We start from the raw sequence: 17917 nt of genomic DNA, 5'->3' as shown, positions 1-17917 counted from the left end.
GGGAGGAGGAGGAGGAGGGATTGCTCTTGTGAGATAAGAGGAGAAGGAGAGGTAGCGAAGGGGTAAAGCTGGCGTTTCTCTCATTGCCTGAGTCACTGGACTGAAACTGCAAAGTCTGCTGCAGTGGAGAGATGAGGAAGGTGGGGAGAAAGGAGGGGGAGACAGAGAGAGGACGAATTAGACAAAGCAGTGAATGGGAAGATCAGGGGTTAACACCAGTCTGCACAAATGGTTGCAGTTAATTTAAATCACACACACACACACACACACACACACACGTGGGCCTAATGTGGCAAATAATGGGTCCACTCACTCTGAATCTCTCTTAAGTGCCACATACACACAACGGAGAAAAAGATTTCAATGTCACATAAACACCCCCTGCTGCTAAAAAATTAAAAAACACACACACACACACACACACACACACACACACACAACTTGCATTGCAACACTGTATCTATGTGCACTTGCAGTGCATGCCATCGAGCAAAAGTCCTGAGTCTGGAAATGAGATTTGACAGAAGACATACTGGAAGAAAAAACACATGTGCGCGTGCGCAATCTGTATACACACACATACACACAGGTGGAAAGTAACAGACACGCTGGGGCAAGCATGCATGTTAAGTTGCAGATGGTGGATTAACACACAGCAGTTACCTTGGCTGCTTTGAGCAGGTATTGGTACTGAACACACCATACCTGTGGGGAGTTATGGCAAGGTAAATAAAAGGAGGCGGGGGTGGCTATGTTAGTGTGTAAATGTGTGAGAGTACACTTGAAATAATGGTTAACTTATTCTTGGGGAATTCAGATTAGGGCTGTAATTGAAGATTATTCATTATAGATTATTCTGCTCAATATTTTCCTCAATGAATCCAGTAACTGTTTGGTCAGAAAACACTGAAAAACATTTATCACAATATCCTAGAGCCAAATGTGACATCATATTAACTACTTAATTTGTCCTACCAAACAGGCCAAAACCTAAAAAATGTTCTATTTACTTCAATGTAAGCCCAAAAAAAGGAAAATTAATTCTCGAGAACCTATCAGATGTTTGGCATTTCTGCATGAAAACTGATTTAAACGATTAAATATCCTGATGTTGCTATTGGTCCATCTGACACCATCTGTCTGTCTTGTGTTAAAATGTGAACAAGCAGAGTACAAGAGGCAGGATGGGTCAGTTATGGGGCATCCTGGTGGTTTAAAGTCTGTTCCAGGACCTTTATCACATCTCCTTCCTCTTGCTGTCCTTGTGTATCCTCTCACTGTCTGTTGTCAAATGAACAAAATACTATTAAAGGTCATCTAAAAAGAATCCACACACACACATTCCCCTGCTGTTCTTTCTTGTTTAGCAGCTGCCCTACTTGTGTGCTTTAATCTTGACAAATGTCTTTTCACTTTCATCTTCACTAAGGCTGCAGCCTACTTCGACAGAAGTCTGTTTGGGTGGATTTGTTTTTTGTAATCTACCAGCTCAGAATTCAAAATAGGGGCAGCTTGTTCCTAACGCCAGTATTTTGCCAATAACGGTTTGCAAAATGAATATCAAACAAATATTAAAAGTGCACGTGCTGAATTTTTATACACCATTTCTGTCAAATCAACCTTGATATCAATTCTGCTAACAAATAAGACCATGGTTGAATAGAATTGTCATATAAACCATGTATGCAGCCATCTTCTTACCCAGGCTGCGATTGCTGAGGTACTGTCTCAGGCTGACATTGCCCAGCTGGCTGGGTGTGACCTGGCCCACCTCCAGAGCCACGGCCGTGCTCTCGCCAAACGCCTCCATGCCCACACACACCGACTGCACCTTCAACACCAGCACCGACACCTGGAGGAGAGGAACAAACAAGAACAATCCTCATCATATTCTGTGTGGCAGGGTTTCTATACTTTCTACATTCTAAATCCTCCACACATTTTCTTACTGTATGTGAATTCCTAACTCTCTTACTGTACATAGTATATTATAAGGCTAGAATGATTTCATAGATTACAAATCCATGGTTACAGTAAATATTATTTATCGCAGTGAGAAGCATTACAGTATACGAGATGAGATCCACAACATCAAAATCAATAATGTGGAGTTATGAGTCTACCAGAGATTTTGTGTTATTTCCAAACTTCTGGAATCCTCAAAGTTTTGGTGTCTTACTAGATCTTTGGTGGGATCATCGATGCTCTGGGAGGTCGCACTGACAGTGTCGGGGGACACGCCTCCCTCCTGCTCCTGACCAATCACTGCCTCGGTGGCGCTCTCAGTGGCACTCTGTTCGCTGATGGCATCCTTGAAGCCTGACATGGACACGTCATCTGTACCGCACATAATGATAAACACATATTACTTACAGAGACAAGACACACATTTGACTTTTATGCATGGTCAGGCTTTATCAATGCATCATGAGACTAAAGTAGCTTACACGGACTCTAATGCTGCACATTACTGACATAGCAGAACAATGCTGCCACCCTCTGGTCAATACAGTTGCCTACCAGTGTATGTGCGTATTTTTTTTTAATCTTTAGTATCAACCTCTATACAAGGAGGTCACCGAAGCAACAGAACAATGACACTGGTGATGAAATATATACTTAAGTTACCATTTGTAATTGAAAAACGCAGATTTAATGGTTTTATTTTTTCATATGTAAAGAAATTATGTTCTTGTTTCATTAATGTTACAACACTGCATCGGTGTGTTTGTCCAAAAAGGTCCATGTGGGCTGGACACTGGACACTGCAAAAAAAAAAAAGTAGTTTGCTGTACATTTGTGTGTAAGAATGCATTCATGTTTGCTCCACCTCTCTCTAGCAGACTGTACGCGTCCCCGTCCTCCATCAGGTAGCTGTCTATAGAGATGTTGTCCAGCGACTGCAGGGACGGGCTCTTCTTCATGTTCTTATAAGACACGGAGAAACTGGACTGGGAGCGGTCCCGCATCAAACGACCACTACAACACACACAAGAAACGGAGTGTGTGAGAGGCAGATCATTTCAATCATTTCTTTCTGTATAGTTTAAAATCTGCTGAGCAACACTGTCCATGCATGCCACTGATTCTGAATGACTGGCTGATTGGCAGTGACACTGATTGAAAAAAACAGGGCCAGTGCTTTTATTTGGTAATATCTGATATAGATTTGTTCTTATGCTGACACTGAGCAGAGCCTGCTGCGCTCTCAGAGAGCTGACAAGGCTTACTCATCAAACTATGAATTAAATATCGCTTCAGTCCTTTATGTGGTGTTGTTTGAGGTCATGTAAGAACCAAGTGTGCTAGCCTCCCAAAGCGCAAGAAACGATCTACAGAGAAATCTCAAAAGATAAAATCAAAGTGGACTGAGAACACAAGGCTGAAAAAAAAAAAAAAAAAAAAAGTTGTCACAAAGAAGGAGCTTCGTTTTTGATCTTTACCATCACCACCACGTAGACATCAAACACAGGACTCATTTAACACATACAGACAAGTACCGGGGTGTCATGCACACATGCAAATGCATGCCCACAGATTACCTCACACATCATACATAAATGCACGCACATTAATACGGCTAGTCACAGATCCAGTGCCTTACATGTTGGACATGGAATAAAGGGAGGTGGATCTGCTGGAGTTTGAGGAGCTGAGGAAATCAGAAACCACAGACAAACTTCCTTTCCTTGGTAGAGAGAAAACACACACACACACACACACACACACACACACACACACACACACACACACACACACACACACACACACACACACACACACACACACACACACACACAGACACACACACACCTCGCATGGGTCAAAGCAAAAGTCAAGAGGCAGAAAAGGAAGTGAATGAGATAAGAAATGACAAGAATAGGAAATGCTGACGAGACAATACACACAGGAAGACATGGCAGCTTGAGGCCAACCAACATTCATAATGTCAGACGCGTGCAAAGTTTCTGTTACTGACAGACACTCAAACATTCATGTGGGTGATCAACACACAGCTCTTGTGTTCAGGAATAGACAGATTAAATTAGAGAGAGACTCAGTCATGACATTCATCATCCACAATGAGGCACAGAGGGAGAATATTCTGATTCAGTTGTAAAAAAGAAAAATAAATCTAAAAACTGACGATTCCTTGGACGATATACCGTATGATCTTTTAAGGGCTGCAACTTATCGATCCATCTGTTGATTACGATTATTTGTTTAGCAAAAGCTGAAACAGTCAATCAATTGAAAATGAAACATCAACAATTGTTAATAGTTTCATTCGTTTAATTAAGCAAAAACACTAGATATTGGCTGGTTTCAGTCTCCAAAATCAGAGGACTTTCTGTTTTTATATAACCGTAGCGTGATCATCTTTGGGTTTTTAGACTGTTGATCAGACAACACAAGATTTAAAGATGTCACCATGAGCTCTTAGAACTTGTGATGGGCATTTTCAAATATTTTATTTTTGACTTTTCATAGAGTAAACAATTAATCAAAACAATAATTGACAGTTTAATCAATTATGGAGTTGAAAGCCCTGATGCCAGGTGCCTTCTTCGAATTGCTTGTTTGTTTTTTTTTGACAAAATCCAATTAGATTTACAATCTTTTAAGGACAGACACAAGCAGCAAATCATTGCGTTAGTGACAATGAATCCAGCAAATATTTAGCAATAAAATGGCTATAAATTGATTTTTCTGTCAAGTGACTGATTTGTTAAGTTAAGAATAAACAAAAAAAAATTTTTTTCTGAAGGTTAAGATAAAACAATTTTGGTACTGTTCCCAATGTCAAATGTAATGTATGCAAATTATAAAAACTTAAATGCATACATCTGTTGATGGCCTTTTGTACAGCACTGACTTAGTGCAAGAGTGTGATGTTAATTTAGTAGAGTCCTGTCGTATCACAGTGGTGACGACACTGCGGTATAAATGAACAGCCTTTTTGAGTGATAAACTGAATACCTGGATACTGACTGAGGCAGCTTGGCGGCTGCAGCCTTGTCTTTGTCGCTCCAGTCTGACAGGGGGTCACCCGTCTGGGTTTTAGAATCTAGTCCAGCTACAACATCTTCACCTCCAGCCAACCCATCCACTACTGCCTCGCCCCCTTCATCTGAACTCCGCCTCCCAGAGTTCTTAGCTGAAGTCCTCTCATCCAGCGAGGCTTTGTGATTTGAGTCAGGACACGTAGAGTTGGGGACGAGAGGGGCAGGACCACGCGAGGCTCCACCCTCCGAGCTATCACCACATAACAGCTGGTCTACAGTGTATGCCCCTCTGGCTGCTCCTCCTTCGGACCCAGATCCAGCTCCTTCACTCCCCTTCTCCGCCCCCTCTCCTGCATCGCTCCCAGGCTCCAGAGTTCCCCGGCTCTCTGAGGGGGAGAGCTCGGACCCCAGAGGAGATCGTGAACCCTCAGGCTGGGGGATGGGCTTCAGGAGCAGGGACACCTCTGCGCTTTTCAGCAGGAGACCCAGGCAGACAGTGAAGGGCTGGTGGTCTGCAAGATGCTGAGACGGATCCTTGCGGTCTTTCTTGGAGCCCATTTCCTCCAGATCCTGTTGTAGCGTCTGTTGCAGGGCTTTGATGCTGCGCTGAAGATGCATCAGAAACACATACTGCCGGTGGCTCACCTGGACACACACACACACACACAGGCTAAAGTGGTTATTAAAACGTAACGTAAAACAATATAAAACAGATAAAAAGTGGAAAATATTCAAATTTTATAGGGTGGAACCAGCAAATGTTTTCCATATTTGATAAATTACTTAAACATTTATTTAAGTATCAATGCTTTTTTTTCATTTTAGCACTAAAAGGCAGCAGTAAAATTGTCATTCTTCACTAAATCTTTGCACCCTTGTGGTGTGATGCAACACTTCCACATGTTTAATCAAAAATCTGATGAGCAATAACCAAAACAATGACAGTATCACACATTGATTATCAAGTTGTGGCTTTTACACATTCACCAGTTAAAGGGTAATGTATATTGTATATTGTGCAGTATTGAAAACTATAAGGATGAAAAAAAATACCTGAGCACTTAGATGCTTCTGCACGTGCACCAATACATGCACATCTGCTTCTTTACTTGATGATGACAAAGAAGAGGAGGAGGAGGAAGGCGGGCTTCCCAATGAGAGGGGTTTATGAAGTCCGTTCCTGGAAGGCAGTGTTGAATCGTGTGCTGATGCTGCAGCACCATCAGTACTGTAATAGTCCTTTAATAATCGTTTCCTCTGCAGACGTGCGACAGCCTCTCCTGATGTGCTTCTGGACAAACCCTCTCTGAGCTTCTCCTGGTGCTGGATAATCTTTGCAGGCTGACTTGCCCACATGGTTAGAGGGAAGGAGTCCACAAAGGGCTGCGGTCGCCCCTTGCCTCCGCGGGTGCCTTCATAGTCCACCCAGAACTGGGCAAAGTGCAAAGCCCAAAAGTCAGAGGCGGCCGGCATCTTGAGGGCGTCTGTGCCCAACGTCGGCACCACCAGGCCCCGGTAGATTTCATGAAGCTTGGTGTCTTGTTCATGAGCGTGGCGCTGGAAGACGGGATGGAGAAGGGGTAAGGAGGAGGAGGAGCGAGGGAAGGAGGAGAAACAGGGAGAGAAGAAGGGCTCCTCTTCAAAGGCCTGCAACAAGGCCTCGAGGTGGGAGCGGGTGCAGTTAGCTGGGTGCCGGGTGTTTGTGGCCACCATTTCTGAGGTCTGCACTGAAATGGAGCGAGGCAGATCAGCGGGACAGGAGGCGTCCCAATTGGTGGGAATCACCAGCTAATGAGGAGTAGAAAACACAAAAAAAACATAAGTACCAGAGACTTCATTTTAAACCTGAACAAAGGTTTCTGCATTCCACCTCACCTTAAGCATAAGGCCGTCAACCTTGATGTCAACATGCTCTTCGGGTTTCTGCGAGTCACTGAGCTTGTAGATCTCCATGAACTGCTCCAGACTCTGCCTGAGGTCGAGGGTGAAAAGGTTGATCCACACCAGGCTGCGAGGATCCAGAACCAGCTGCAGGGCGTTCAGCTGGACGTACAGGTTAGGACACGGGACTAGATGAGCGGGAGGAAATGGGGAATGTGGAAGAGATCAGGTGTTGTAGTCATATAGAGGAGGACATTAGAAAAATCACAAAGAGAGGAAACACAAGAAAGAACAATTTTCACTTTCTTGCCAACAAAAGAATAAAAAGAAAAGTGCTCATATAATGTTTCCTAATGGAGGGAATTTGTGAGAAATCCATAACATGAATTAATTGGGTGATTCCTCATTCAGAACATTGGGTGTACTTAGGAAAATCAATGTCTTCTCAGCCACACAGCAGTCAATGACTTCCCCAAAGCAGAATAAATGGCCTGAATAGATCCAAAAGGGAGGTGAGAGATAGAAGGCCGCAGCCAGAACAGTGGGCCTGGTGTATAAAAACAGCTCACGACCTAATAAAATAGATTGATGTTTCTAAAATGAGATGCTAAAACACAGAAGTCTTACTGGGATAGTCTTTTCCATCGGGGAAGTAGTACTCTGTGAACTCGACATGAATGGCTGGCATCTCTGGGGGAAGGTACAAGGCCTTCTTATTGCAGGAGATCATGGTCTTGGGGCTGGAGCGACGCTGGTCTGCTGTTGACACCTGCAATAAACAAGAAGACACAGAAACTATCACTCAAAGTTAGCAGTGAAGGTGTATGTAGTCTCAATGATTCCATACATGGAGGTTTCGTAAGCCAGAGTGTGTCTGTAATGACCTGGTAGATGCTGAAGTCAGCCATCCTGAGAACAACAGAGCTGGACATGAGCTGGGTCTTGGGGGTTTGAGGGGGAGGAGGACTGAAGGAAGCGCTGGAAGAGGTGTTTATCTTACCTGGAGAGAAAGAAAGAGAGATGGAAGGATCGAGAAATTGAAAACAGAATGACAAAGAGGGAAACAAACAGGGAAACCACTCAATACTCCAAAGAGAAACCCTTTGCAAAAGGTGTGTATCACCGCACCCAGATGTACGCACACACACCGGGGGTACCTGGCTCTAGGCACCAGCAGCACTGGGCCGGAGGCTGTGTGTGTGGGCTCCACTCTAGGAGTTCTCCATCTGCCTCCCTAAGCCCTACTCCTCCTCCTGCTCTCTCCTGACTTCCTAGAGGCCAATACACATCGTCCTTAAGGGACACTGGAGGGCAGAAAATCCACAGGGATGATGTTCTGTTTGTGTGCAAGGAGATACAACAAAAATGTACACCCTGAGACGTGTGTGTTTACCGTGTTGTGGGGAACTGTGTGCAGGGGCCGGGCCTTGCTGGTCTCGAACCGCACTCTTTAGCATCTCCACGTTGGACTTGAACTCATCGAGCAGACTCCGTGCCCAGCCCTCTCTGGTCTTGGTGGCCTCGCTGTAGTGCATCCAGTGCGCACAACAGTCACCTGGAGCGGTCAGAGAGTAGGAGAATTGGTACAGGTAAGTTGAACGTCCGTCATTTGTGAATCTTTTTGATTTTATGGTGAACTAAACATCAACAAGGTGCATCTCAAGGTTCTTGTTCTACTTACCAAGTTACTTTTATGCTGTTTTTATTGTATACTTTTCATTTCTACATGGTTACTTGTTTTTGTAGCATTTATAATAATATTTTTTATTATCATCCTTTGATGTAATTACTTTTAAAAGCATTGAAAGCCAAGGCTTTTATGTTTGGTTACAACTATAGTGTTTCTACATTTGTTGCAAATGAAAATAAAAAAACAACAAACATGGAACAAAAAAAAAAAGGAACTTGGCACAAGCAGAATGTGTGGAAGATGGAGGGACACCAAAACAAAAGGCCAGATTATAAGAATAAGAGAAAAAAAATAGAACAAAAATGCAAAAAGAGAAACAATAAAAGGGAAATAGAAATAAAGATGAAAAAAAGACTACACTCAATGAGGTGTGTCTGCATAGGAGAAGTTAGAGAAGCTAACTTAGCTTCTGCTCTAAAATGTTTGACGTAATTTAAAGCCAATAAAACTTGCAGTGAGTTTATAGTGAGGATGCAGGAAGCATTGCATATATTAGTATGTTGCAGTGATACAGAATCCATACCTGCTCTGTGGAAAGGGTAGTAGTCCAGAGTAATGGAGCTGAAGGAAAGCTGCATGGCCCCACCCGTTATCCTCTTATTGCTCACTGCACAGACGGAAGACAGAAAAATAGAGTCAAAGCTTTTCAGTAAAATGTTTTAAAAAAACAGTTTGGTGTACTAATCTCTGTGGTTTAACTAAAGAAAAAAAAGAAAACATGTAATGTATGTTCATGTATCACATGCCCTACCTCTGACTTTTCTGTGTACCTGACAGCATGTGTATATGTCATGTCATGTATACGCATGTGGATAAATGCACACCACAATGTAGAGCAGGGGTCACCAACCTTTTTGAAACTGAGAGCTACTTCATGGGTACTGAGTCATACGAAGGGCTACCAGTTTGATACACTCTTCTGAAATAACACATTTTCTCAGTTTGCCTTTAGTTATATATGATTATTAATGATTAATGATAGTCATCTATGTGAAGACACTGATCACGTTAATGATTTCTCATTATCAATAATTATCAACAATGACTTAACAAGGTGGGAAACAGATAATATCAATATTAAATTTTCATTTTTAGAACAGGCCTGAGGGCTACTCATGTGGTCCTTGGGGGCTACCTGGTGCCCGCGGGCACCGTGTTGGTGACCCCTGATGTAGAGCATATGTAGATCGGTGCATATGCTACCTTTGTCCTTAACATGGATGTCATCACAGATGTGCAGGTCGAGGTGTGTGATCTGGAGGTGGTGGGACGTCTCGCATACGTCGTAGGCGCTGAACAGCTTGGCCATGGTTGCATTCTGGTCAGCTGCTGTTGACGCCTGCTGGGTACGCACCTGTTGGGCTGTGGGTGGCGCTGAGGACACCTGGTGAACACAGATGCACACGCCCGAAAAAGCGCAGATACTGGTATTAGTGTTGGAAGTTTTAGATGTTGATGTGCTGTTGTTGATGCTGTGTTTTTAAGGCATTGCTGCATTTAGTCTTGTAATATTATTAATGGTGGTGGGTTAATGTTAAGTATTTTTATTTTTCAATTTTCATGTCTGGTTCATTCAACAACTGAATCATGCAATACACAATTCTACCAACAGGTGGTGTATCAGACTAAACAGAAAACACATTGTTCACTACAGAAAACACATTGTGTATGTTTTGTGGAACTGGATAAGTGTGAAGTTGTGTGGGTGATCAATGTACGTACATTTTTAAGTGTATGTGTTTAAGAAGCACACAAAAAAGAAATAGGACAGAATGAAAGACACTAACAGCAACAGAGATAGACAAAGATGGTGTAGGCAGATGCCGGACAGATAGAGAGGGGCAGACAAGATATCCATGGACACGAGGACAAACCATCAGACAACGACTCGGCTTATCCACAGAGGGTGAAGTTAGGGCAGTGACAGGGAGAGGGAGGGGAAATGTTAAGGGGAAACAGAAAGAGGGAGAGAAATCAATATGTGAGGTTCGTCCTGGACGAAGTCTCTGTGTTTCTGGATATCTGTGTGAGTCAGTCATGTGTCGTGTGTACCTGGTCTTCTGTGGCCATGCTCTTCCTCTGCTGTGCAGACTTCTCCATGGCCTCGCTGAGAGACTTGGCATACTGCACCATGGCTTTGAGCTGGGAGTCGGTCAGCACCCAGAGCAGGTCGTCCAGGATCAGAATCAGCTTGGAGGCCACCACGTTACAGTCCTTAATCTGTATCAGGTAGAGCCGTTGGTATGAACATGCATTATGCAGGTGGAGGTAGCCTGAGAAGTTCCCATTAATGTAACATCACACTCGTAGGGAAATTCTCATGTGTGAGGTATTTCTCTTTATTAAACGTTAAGGGAACCTCTGCCCACGGGTAAGCGGTTGAAGATGGATGGATGGATGGATGGATGGTCAGGATACTGACTGAAACTGTACTGAACTGCTTTTTCCTGACTATGAATAGCTCCAACACGTGAAACACACATCACATGTTCTTTATCAGGTAAATCACAAACAGAATATCATACAAGCAAATTTGGGAGTGAATACGTTTGTCCTCTGTGATAAATGCTTTATTCAGCAGTTCTGTTAGTGCCAGAGGAAACAAATGGGGTTAATTACTTTCGAATACCTCAAACAAAAAGTCTTTGTGAACTGTATGCTGCATTGTATTTAATCTCCACATCAGATATTAGTAAAGTTTTTTTTTTTTTTTTTATTTAAACACACACTGGCCAGTTGATGAATCACCGCTGTTGGCCCTGCAGCCTGTGAGGCCACACAGAGGGATCATTGTTCACAGTGGAAAAGAAGTTGCTTAGAGCGGTGTGCGTTACAAGCCTGGTCCATCAAATTTCATATGAATATGAATAAGTGAATGAATCTTAAAAGGATGTGTGTGTCTGTGTTTGTGGCTTACCCGTCTCTTCAGAGTGACTCTGATCTTGGACTGGTTGGTGATGAGGCGAATGGGGGCACTCAACATTTCATGCTCAGCGCTCTGGATAGCGTCAGCCTCAATACGAATCATCTGCCAGCTGATCTCTTTGAACGTCAGGATCTGGACCAAACAGGCATGGTAGTATGTTAAAAAACAAAAAATGGGTGACAAAACATCCTCGTTATTTTCGAAAAAATAAAATAAACACAGACCTCTCCCCTCTGAGGGTCCTGGATGCGGGTGAATCGCAGGTCACTGATGCTCCAGCTGGTGTTGACGCTGTAGACCTGCAGCTGGGAGAGCTCAAAGGAGGCATTAAAGGCCTTGGCACTGATCCTGATGACGATGGAGTTGATGGACAGTGACATCCCCTCTACCACCTTCTCAGCAAAGCCATATTCACTGCAAGGGAGACAGACAGGTGGCGAGAATGTTAGGTAAACAAGGTGATAAGTAGTGCCTAGCAACAGGGTGCAATACATTATTTCTAGTCTGTACAGTAAGCAGATTTTGTCTGAACATAATTACAAGTTCAAAGACTAAATATGACACTGAACCTACAAGGACACAGATTTTTTTTATTCAGTGGTTTAAAACTTTTTCTGTCATGTTCCTCTTCTGGAAGATCAGATTATCTCGAAAAAAAAAAAAACCTTTACTTTTTCTTTTCACACAGATTTTAAGATAAACTTTATTGATCACATGCGGAGAAATATAAGTATCACAGCAACAAAGCAGTTAAAGGGATACTTTTACAAATTAACCTTTGCCCAAAGCATTTTTTGTTTTGTTTTTTTAGGCCTTTATTTTGACAGGACAGCTGAAGACATGAAAGGGACGAGAGAGGGGGGAATGACATGCAGCAAAGGGCCGCAGGTCGGAGCCGGACCCAGGCCCGCTGCACCGAGGAGTAAACCTCCATACATGGGCGCCTGCTGTACCAACTGATCTATCCGGGCGCCCCCAAAGCATTTTTTTGACACAACGGACAAGTTATAGTGATAGTTTTGACTGGCATGTTTGCTTAATGAGCATCATCTCTTTTGCTTTTCTTTTCTGTTAAAAATCTGTCCATCGTGTACTTAAGATTGCTGAATAAATCTTACATTTAATCAGTCAGTACTGTGAATTCAGTGTTTTATACTCTTCCCCTAAATTGTAAGAAACACAGAAACAGCAGCGGAAACGAGCATAAGATTTGATGATTACTGGGACTGTTTGGTTCTTAACAGTAAGTTAAGAAACTTCAGTATATTAAATGAAATTTCACTGATCATAAATGTGTTCATAAGTTAGATTTTCAACTGTATCAAATCAGCAGAACCAAATTATTTCAGTCCAGGCAAGGAAATAATAATAATAAACTTTATTTATATAGCATCTTTCATAACATAAAATGCCTGTCCATGGGCAGCCCCCTCACTGACATCTGACATCTCTCCATTTGTGCATGTATAGGTCCTGGGCATGTGTGTGCATTTTGGGCCTGTGTGTAATGTGTGTAACTAACAACAGAGTGAAAAAATGTAATTTCCCCTTGCGGGATTAATAAAGTATGTCTTCTTTGTATTCTTCTTCTTCTTTGGAGACTCTTCACACAAATGCAGATAATAGAGTTAAAAAAAAAAACAACTGCAGTGCTCACCTTTGTCCTGATGCTGTTGCTATGGGAGACGGGCCATTGGGGGGACGGGGCTCATCACAGGTACTCATCTCCATCACCACTTTATCCAGGGTCTGCAAGCAAGTCAAGGCCTTAACTTTACGACCAACAACCAATGTCTTCATGAAATGATTTTCTTAGCTTTTGATTCTGTAGTAGACCGTCATTCACAGTGACAGGCTGCTGTGGCCATTTCCATCAACCTATTTACTACTGTTTTGTCTTAATGTTTGTCATCTAATTCAGCATCTCATTCTAGTGTTTTCCTTATTGTAAGATATGCGTCAGTCAGCCGATTACAATGTTATACTGGAAAGGAGCATTTTTGCAAGCTTGACATTTACAGTGTAGTGCAATTGATAGAACAGATTGTTGCAGCCTGCTTAGCCCTTTGCCACTAGAGATGTGGAAGCCGCCTACATATCACTTAGCAGCCTGTCTAGAAGGATAAAATACATTGAAATGCAATTGATTATGCCGTCGCTATTCTCAAATTAATTAAAACTCTTGACACAACATTTCTGTATGTATCACCTTGAGGCAGTAGCCTCTCCCTTTTCCCACCGTTATATATTTCCTTGCTATTGTTGGTGGTGTGATAACATTGTGTTCTACAGTATTGTGACTAAAAGCAGATTACAAAAGTGTATTGTGCTGCCTTGTAATATAATGCCCTTGTATTATGTGGTAGTGATAACCATGCTGAATGTTTGAGAAATAGTTTTGTGTTCCCCTGATAGGTTTGTTCTAATATCATATGTAATATTATAATTAAGACAGCGTGCCAAACATGTTGCAAAACACCAGGTGCAGGAAGTATATATATGGAGGAGTGAGGACCACATGCGATATCCAGATTTTGTGTAGACGAGTGTTCGAAAATGGAGCGTATGTTTTTCTTGTTGTTGTTGGTTTCCAGCTGCCTGTGCAATGGGAATTACAGCCACCTGGGGATTGGGACCAGCATGGCAGTCTGCCAACCTGACACCTGCGCCCTGCTCAGCGAGGTGGCAGCCATGAGGGAGAAGCTCGCAGCCATGACCCAGACATACGGCACGCTTGAGCAAAACCTCGGTGCCATGATGCAGAAAATGGCCACCGTCGAAGTCTACTTGGAGTCCTACAAAAGCCAGGTAGAGGAGCTCCGGAAGATAAACCAGGCTCAGGACGAGCAGCTGAAGCAACTTGCAGACGTCACATCTGTGAGCATGTCAAAGATGGCTTTCACCGCTGCTTTAGGAAACTCAATTGGTCCGTTTGAACAAGACACACCACTGAAATATCAAAGAATCCTCTCCAACATCGGCGGTGGTTACAACCCCGCCACTGGCATCTTCACCGCCATGGTCCGGGGGATGTACTACTTCAGGTACACCATGTACAACAACAACTCCGGACAGCCCAACTCAGTGGTGTCCCTGATGATGAACAGCCAAAGGATGGTGTCAACCTGGGACACTGTGGGCGACGATAGCCACGACAGTGCGTCCAACGCAGCCGTGGTGCAGCTGGAGGCTGGAGACAGCGTGTTTGTGAATCTCTACGCAAACAGAGTGCTCTACGACGACGGCTATTATTACAACACCTTCAGCGGCTTCCTGCTCTTCACCTTGTGATGAAACACGTTGTTTAACATGTGATGGACAATAAGTAAATTACGCAGGAGTACAGGTTGTTAATTGGTTCTATTATACTATAAAACACAAATCAGTTTTTATTTTTTGTAATTTTGTGGTACTTATTCGTAAGATTCAATGACTTAAATGAAATCAAATGTAGAAATAAAACAAACTTCTCAATGACATGTTCTGATTATGTGAGCAACAAGTGTAGTAGTTGAAACTTACCAAAGAGATTGGGTGAGTCTTCAACTTTGTCCATGGTATCTGTGAATGAAAACACAACAGTGGCTTAGCTTTTCAGCCTACCAGCATTTTGATCCCTACAGCAAGTATTTGGCCTTTTAGTGTTCCCAATTACCATTCAATGAGATGTACATATCAAACGAAATTCAACTGAACTGCGCAGAATTAAATCAAGTAAAAACAGCAGGCAAGTTTGCTCAGAGATGAAGGAAGAAAAAGAAATCAATGAGTCTAGACTGACTGGCAGCTTGTTCCATTTTGTGCCATTGATCCTCAACCAGCAGCCTCTTGATTCAAGTCTTTGCCAAATTACATATAAAAAGAGATTAAATGCTTATTTTCACTTGTATTTCTTTCCACAGAGTGGCTCGTTCTTTGAGAAGTCATAAATCAAGAATCAAGGATTTGTGGCTCTACTGTAAATTAATTAGAGTCACATTTTGTTCGCCTTGCCTCTGTCATACAATTGCTAGGAGGTGCCAGCTGGGGGTGCTAGCTCTGGCTGGTCACTTTGAGTCATCGGAGCAGAAACATTTATTGCAGTTTCTATGAGTGTTATGAGTAACCAATAAAGCAACTTTTATTTTATTCGGATGCGACAGTCTTGCTCCTCTTTAACAGGAAGACACAGATAAGAGAAGGGGATCTGACGAGTGAGGAAGTGAGATATACATCTGTTCTCTTTTCTTTTAACCAGTTTTACAATAAACGCTGCAATGCACTTTAAACTGGAGCCAGGCAGTACCACAGATTTCAATTCAACAGTTCCATGGTTCAGTGAGAAATCTGACGCTCCACACGCACTTACTGTAAATGATGTGGGTATTATAGATGTATGCAACACACACTGTCAATGACATAGCAATTGTGTTGAGTAAATACAAGAGACTATTTATTTCGAGCCAGCAGACCAACTTAGAGGAAAGACGGCAAAGGAGGAGGAGTGACCAACAAAATGGGGATACAAACAGGACTGATGTGTAAGGAAAAGGATGAGAAATGAACAAGGGAAGAAATGAGAGAGAGAAAATGAGGTGGAGGAATAAAAGAAGAGGTGGAAAGTGGACCTTGGTCCAGTCATGATGGAAATTACTGCTCCATTCACGATTTCCAGGGTGTGTCAGAGTCTGCTCTTATAAATGGCAATTCAATGATGACCGTGACCACATCCACGTCGGGGGCATCAGACAGCTCCAGCAAAGTGTAGTGCAAAGAAACAAATCTCATCTCTATAATTTGGTTTTAACAAAAGTTGGGAATTTTGGGAAATATGCTTATTCGCTTTCTGGCAGAGAGTTGGATATAACTTTTATATCTGTTAAATATAAAGCTACAGCCCGCAGCCGGTTAGCTAAGCTTATCATAAAGACTGGAAACTGGGGGAAAACACTAATTAACACATCATTTCTAATTTGTTTAATCCATACAAAAATAAAAGAGTAAAACCAACAATTCACCGTTTTGCACCGGAATATTTCTTGGCTCTCCACAGTTGCCAGCGAAGGACGTTACTGTGTCTGACCAGGAAATAGAGATATAACATATAAACTAGTGAGCTTTAGAGGTGCTGGTAGGTAGATTTTGTTACCTTTGGACAGAGCCAGGCTGGCTATTTCCTACTGTTTCCAGTCTTTATGCTAGGCTAAGATAGCCGGTTGCAGGCTGTAGCTTCATATTTAATGTAGAGGTATTAGAGTGGTAACAATTCTCTCATCCAACTATCTGAGAGAGTTCAACAAATTGAACATATGACAGTGTCCCTCACCCTGATGGCGGCCTTGTTGCATTCCACACGGTTGATGGCCAGCCAGGTGGGCAGGTCCAGCAAGCTCTGGAGAACCTCCTCATCCAGCTCCAGGTTGGTCAGCTGGCCCTCCCCCTTCAGCGTGCTCAGGTTGATCTTGTCTGGAGACAAGTTCTTAGCAAACCTACGAGACACAAATGACAAGAAGTGCGGCTCTAAGCCTGGGAATATTTATAGAAACAGATTCTTGGCAAAACCGGACAAACAAACAGACCCCAACTGTTGGCTTGGTGTAGTGGATGGGAATAGAGGGGTGCCTGTCCAATGCACGCACACGTGCACAAAAATAAGCCTATGATTTAAGGTTACATATTGCTGTTGAAGTCATACTATGAGATAATTGACCCAGCTACAAGTATAAAAATAAATCCTACATAAACTGAAACCCGCATTCAGAAAAATATGTTTTCTCTTCATTTAAGCTTTGTCGTTAACTGCACTTGTTTGCTTTGTTTCCATAGTAACCATTTAATCTGATAATGACAGGGGGAAGAGAGGATCAAGGTACAGAGTGTTTAAGTTACAATATAGAGGATTTAAAGACAGAAAGAAAAGGAGCAGACAAGATTGCACAGTGGGAGGTGAGGTAAAGGCCTCGGTCTGACAGTATATTATATGTCGGTGCTCAGGGTAATAGGCGTTTGTGAGATTCATGCTAGACGGTGTCCACAGCAAGGACAAAGTGTACTCAAGCCTCACTCTGCATCAGATGATAAGGTGCCTAAACTCACCTTAAATTAAAAAGGTATGAGCCAGTTATATATATTTATAACCGCAGTGTCTGGGGGAAATGGTGCATGTATATAGGGTCTCTGTTAGCTGTAGTGATTATGTGTTTAGTCCATTAGCTTTTTAGATTATGTAAATAGACTTGAGCACACAAAGTCAGAGTCAATGACCTAAGTGTTTGATAATGGGTTAATAGTTAGCATTGAGGGCAGATACTAAATGGCATATTGACCCGTGCATCTACGCAGACCAGTCTAATGGTATCTCTTAAAACAGGGATAGTATTCATTTCACATTCTCTAACTGTCAAGAGCCACACACCCTTCATCCTGTGACATGTG

General features: G+C 42.6%; 1 protein-coding gene across 4 annotated transcripts in view; it reads right to left on the bottom strand.

Moving 5' to 3' along the window:
• uhrf1bp1l (UHRF1 binding protein 1-like) overlaps positions 1–17917 on the bottom strand; it is a 35326-nt gene that overhangs the window by 5846 nt on the left and 11563 nt on the right. Inside the window, exons 2-20 of one of the 4 annotated variants that reach the window (XM_031313327.2) lie at positions 16809–16971; positions 15026–15064; positions 13161–13252; positions 11728–11917; positions 11495–11635; positions 10630–10797; positions 9781–9961; positions 9101–9184; positions 8281–8442; positions 7772–7887; positions 7515–7656; positions 6882–7075; positions 6060–6794; positions 4981–5651; positions 3605–3688; positions 2831–2979; positions 2180–2337; positions 1702–1852; positions 664–705 (exon numbers count right to left, since the gene is read on the bottom strand). In XM_031313327.2, coding sequence (XP_031169187.1) covers positions 664–705; positions 1702–1852; positions 2180–2337; positions 2831–2979; positions 3605–3688; positions 4981–5651; positions 6060–6794; positions 6882–7075; positions 7515–7656; positions 7772–7887; positions 8281–8442; positions 9101–9184; positions 9781–9961; positions 10630–10797; positions 11495–11635; positions 11728–11917; positions 13161–13252; positions 15026–15064; positions 16809–16971 — 3662 coding nt within the window. The remainder of the gene's footprint in view (positions 1–663; positions 706–1701; positions 1853–2179; positions 2338–2830; positions 2980–3604; positions 3689–4980; positions 5652–6059; positions 6795–6881; positions 7076–7514; positions 7657–7771; positions 7888–8280; positions 8443–9100; positions 9185–9780; positions 9962–10629; positions 10798–11494; positions 11636–11727; positions 11918–13160; positions 13253–15025; positions 15065–16808; positions 16972–17917) is intronic. The other 3 variants (XM_031313328.2, XM_031313329.2, XM_031313330.2) reach the window with 3 other exon arrangements.

Source organism: Sander lucioperca, chromosome 20, assembly GCF_008315115.2.
Source record: "Sander lucioperca isolate FBNREF2018 chromosome 20, SLUC_FBN_1.2, whole genome shotgun sequence".
NCBI lineage: Eukaryota > Metazoa > Chordata > Actinopteri > Perciformes > Percidae > Sander > Sander lucioperca.
Note: the sequence above shows the minus strand (reverse complement) of the source record. Positions and strands in the feature narration are given on the sequence as shown.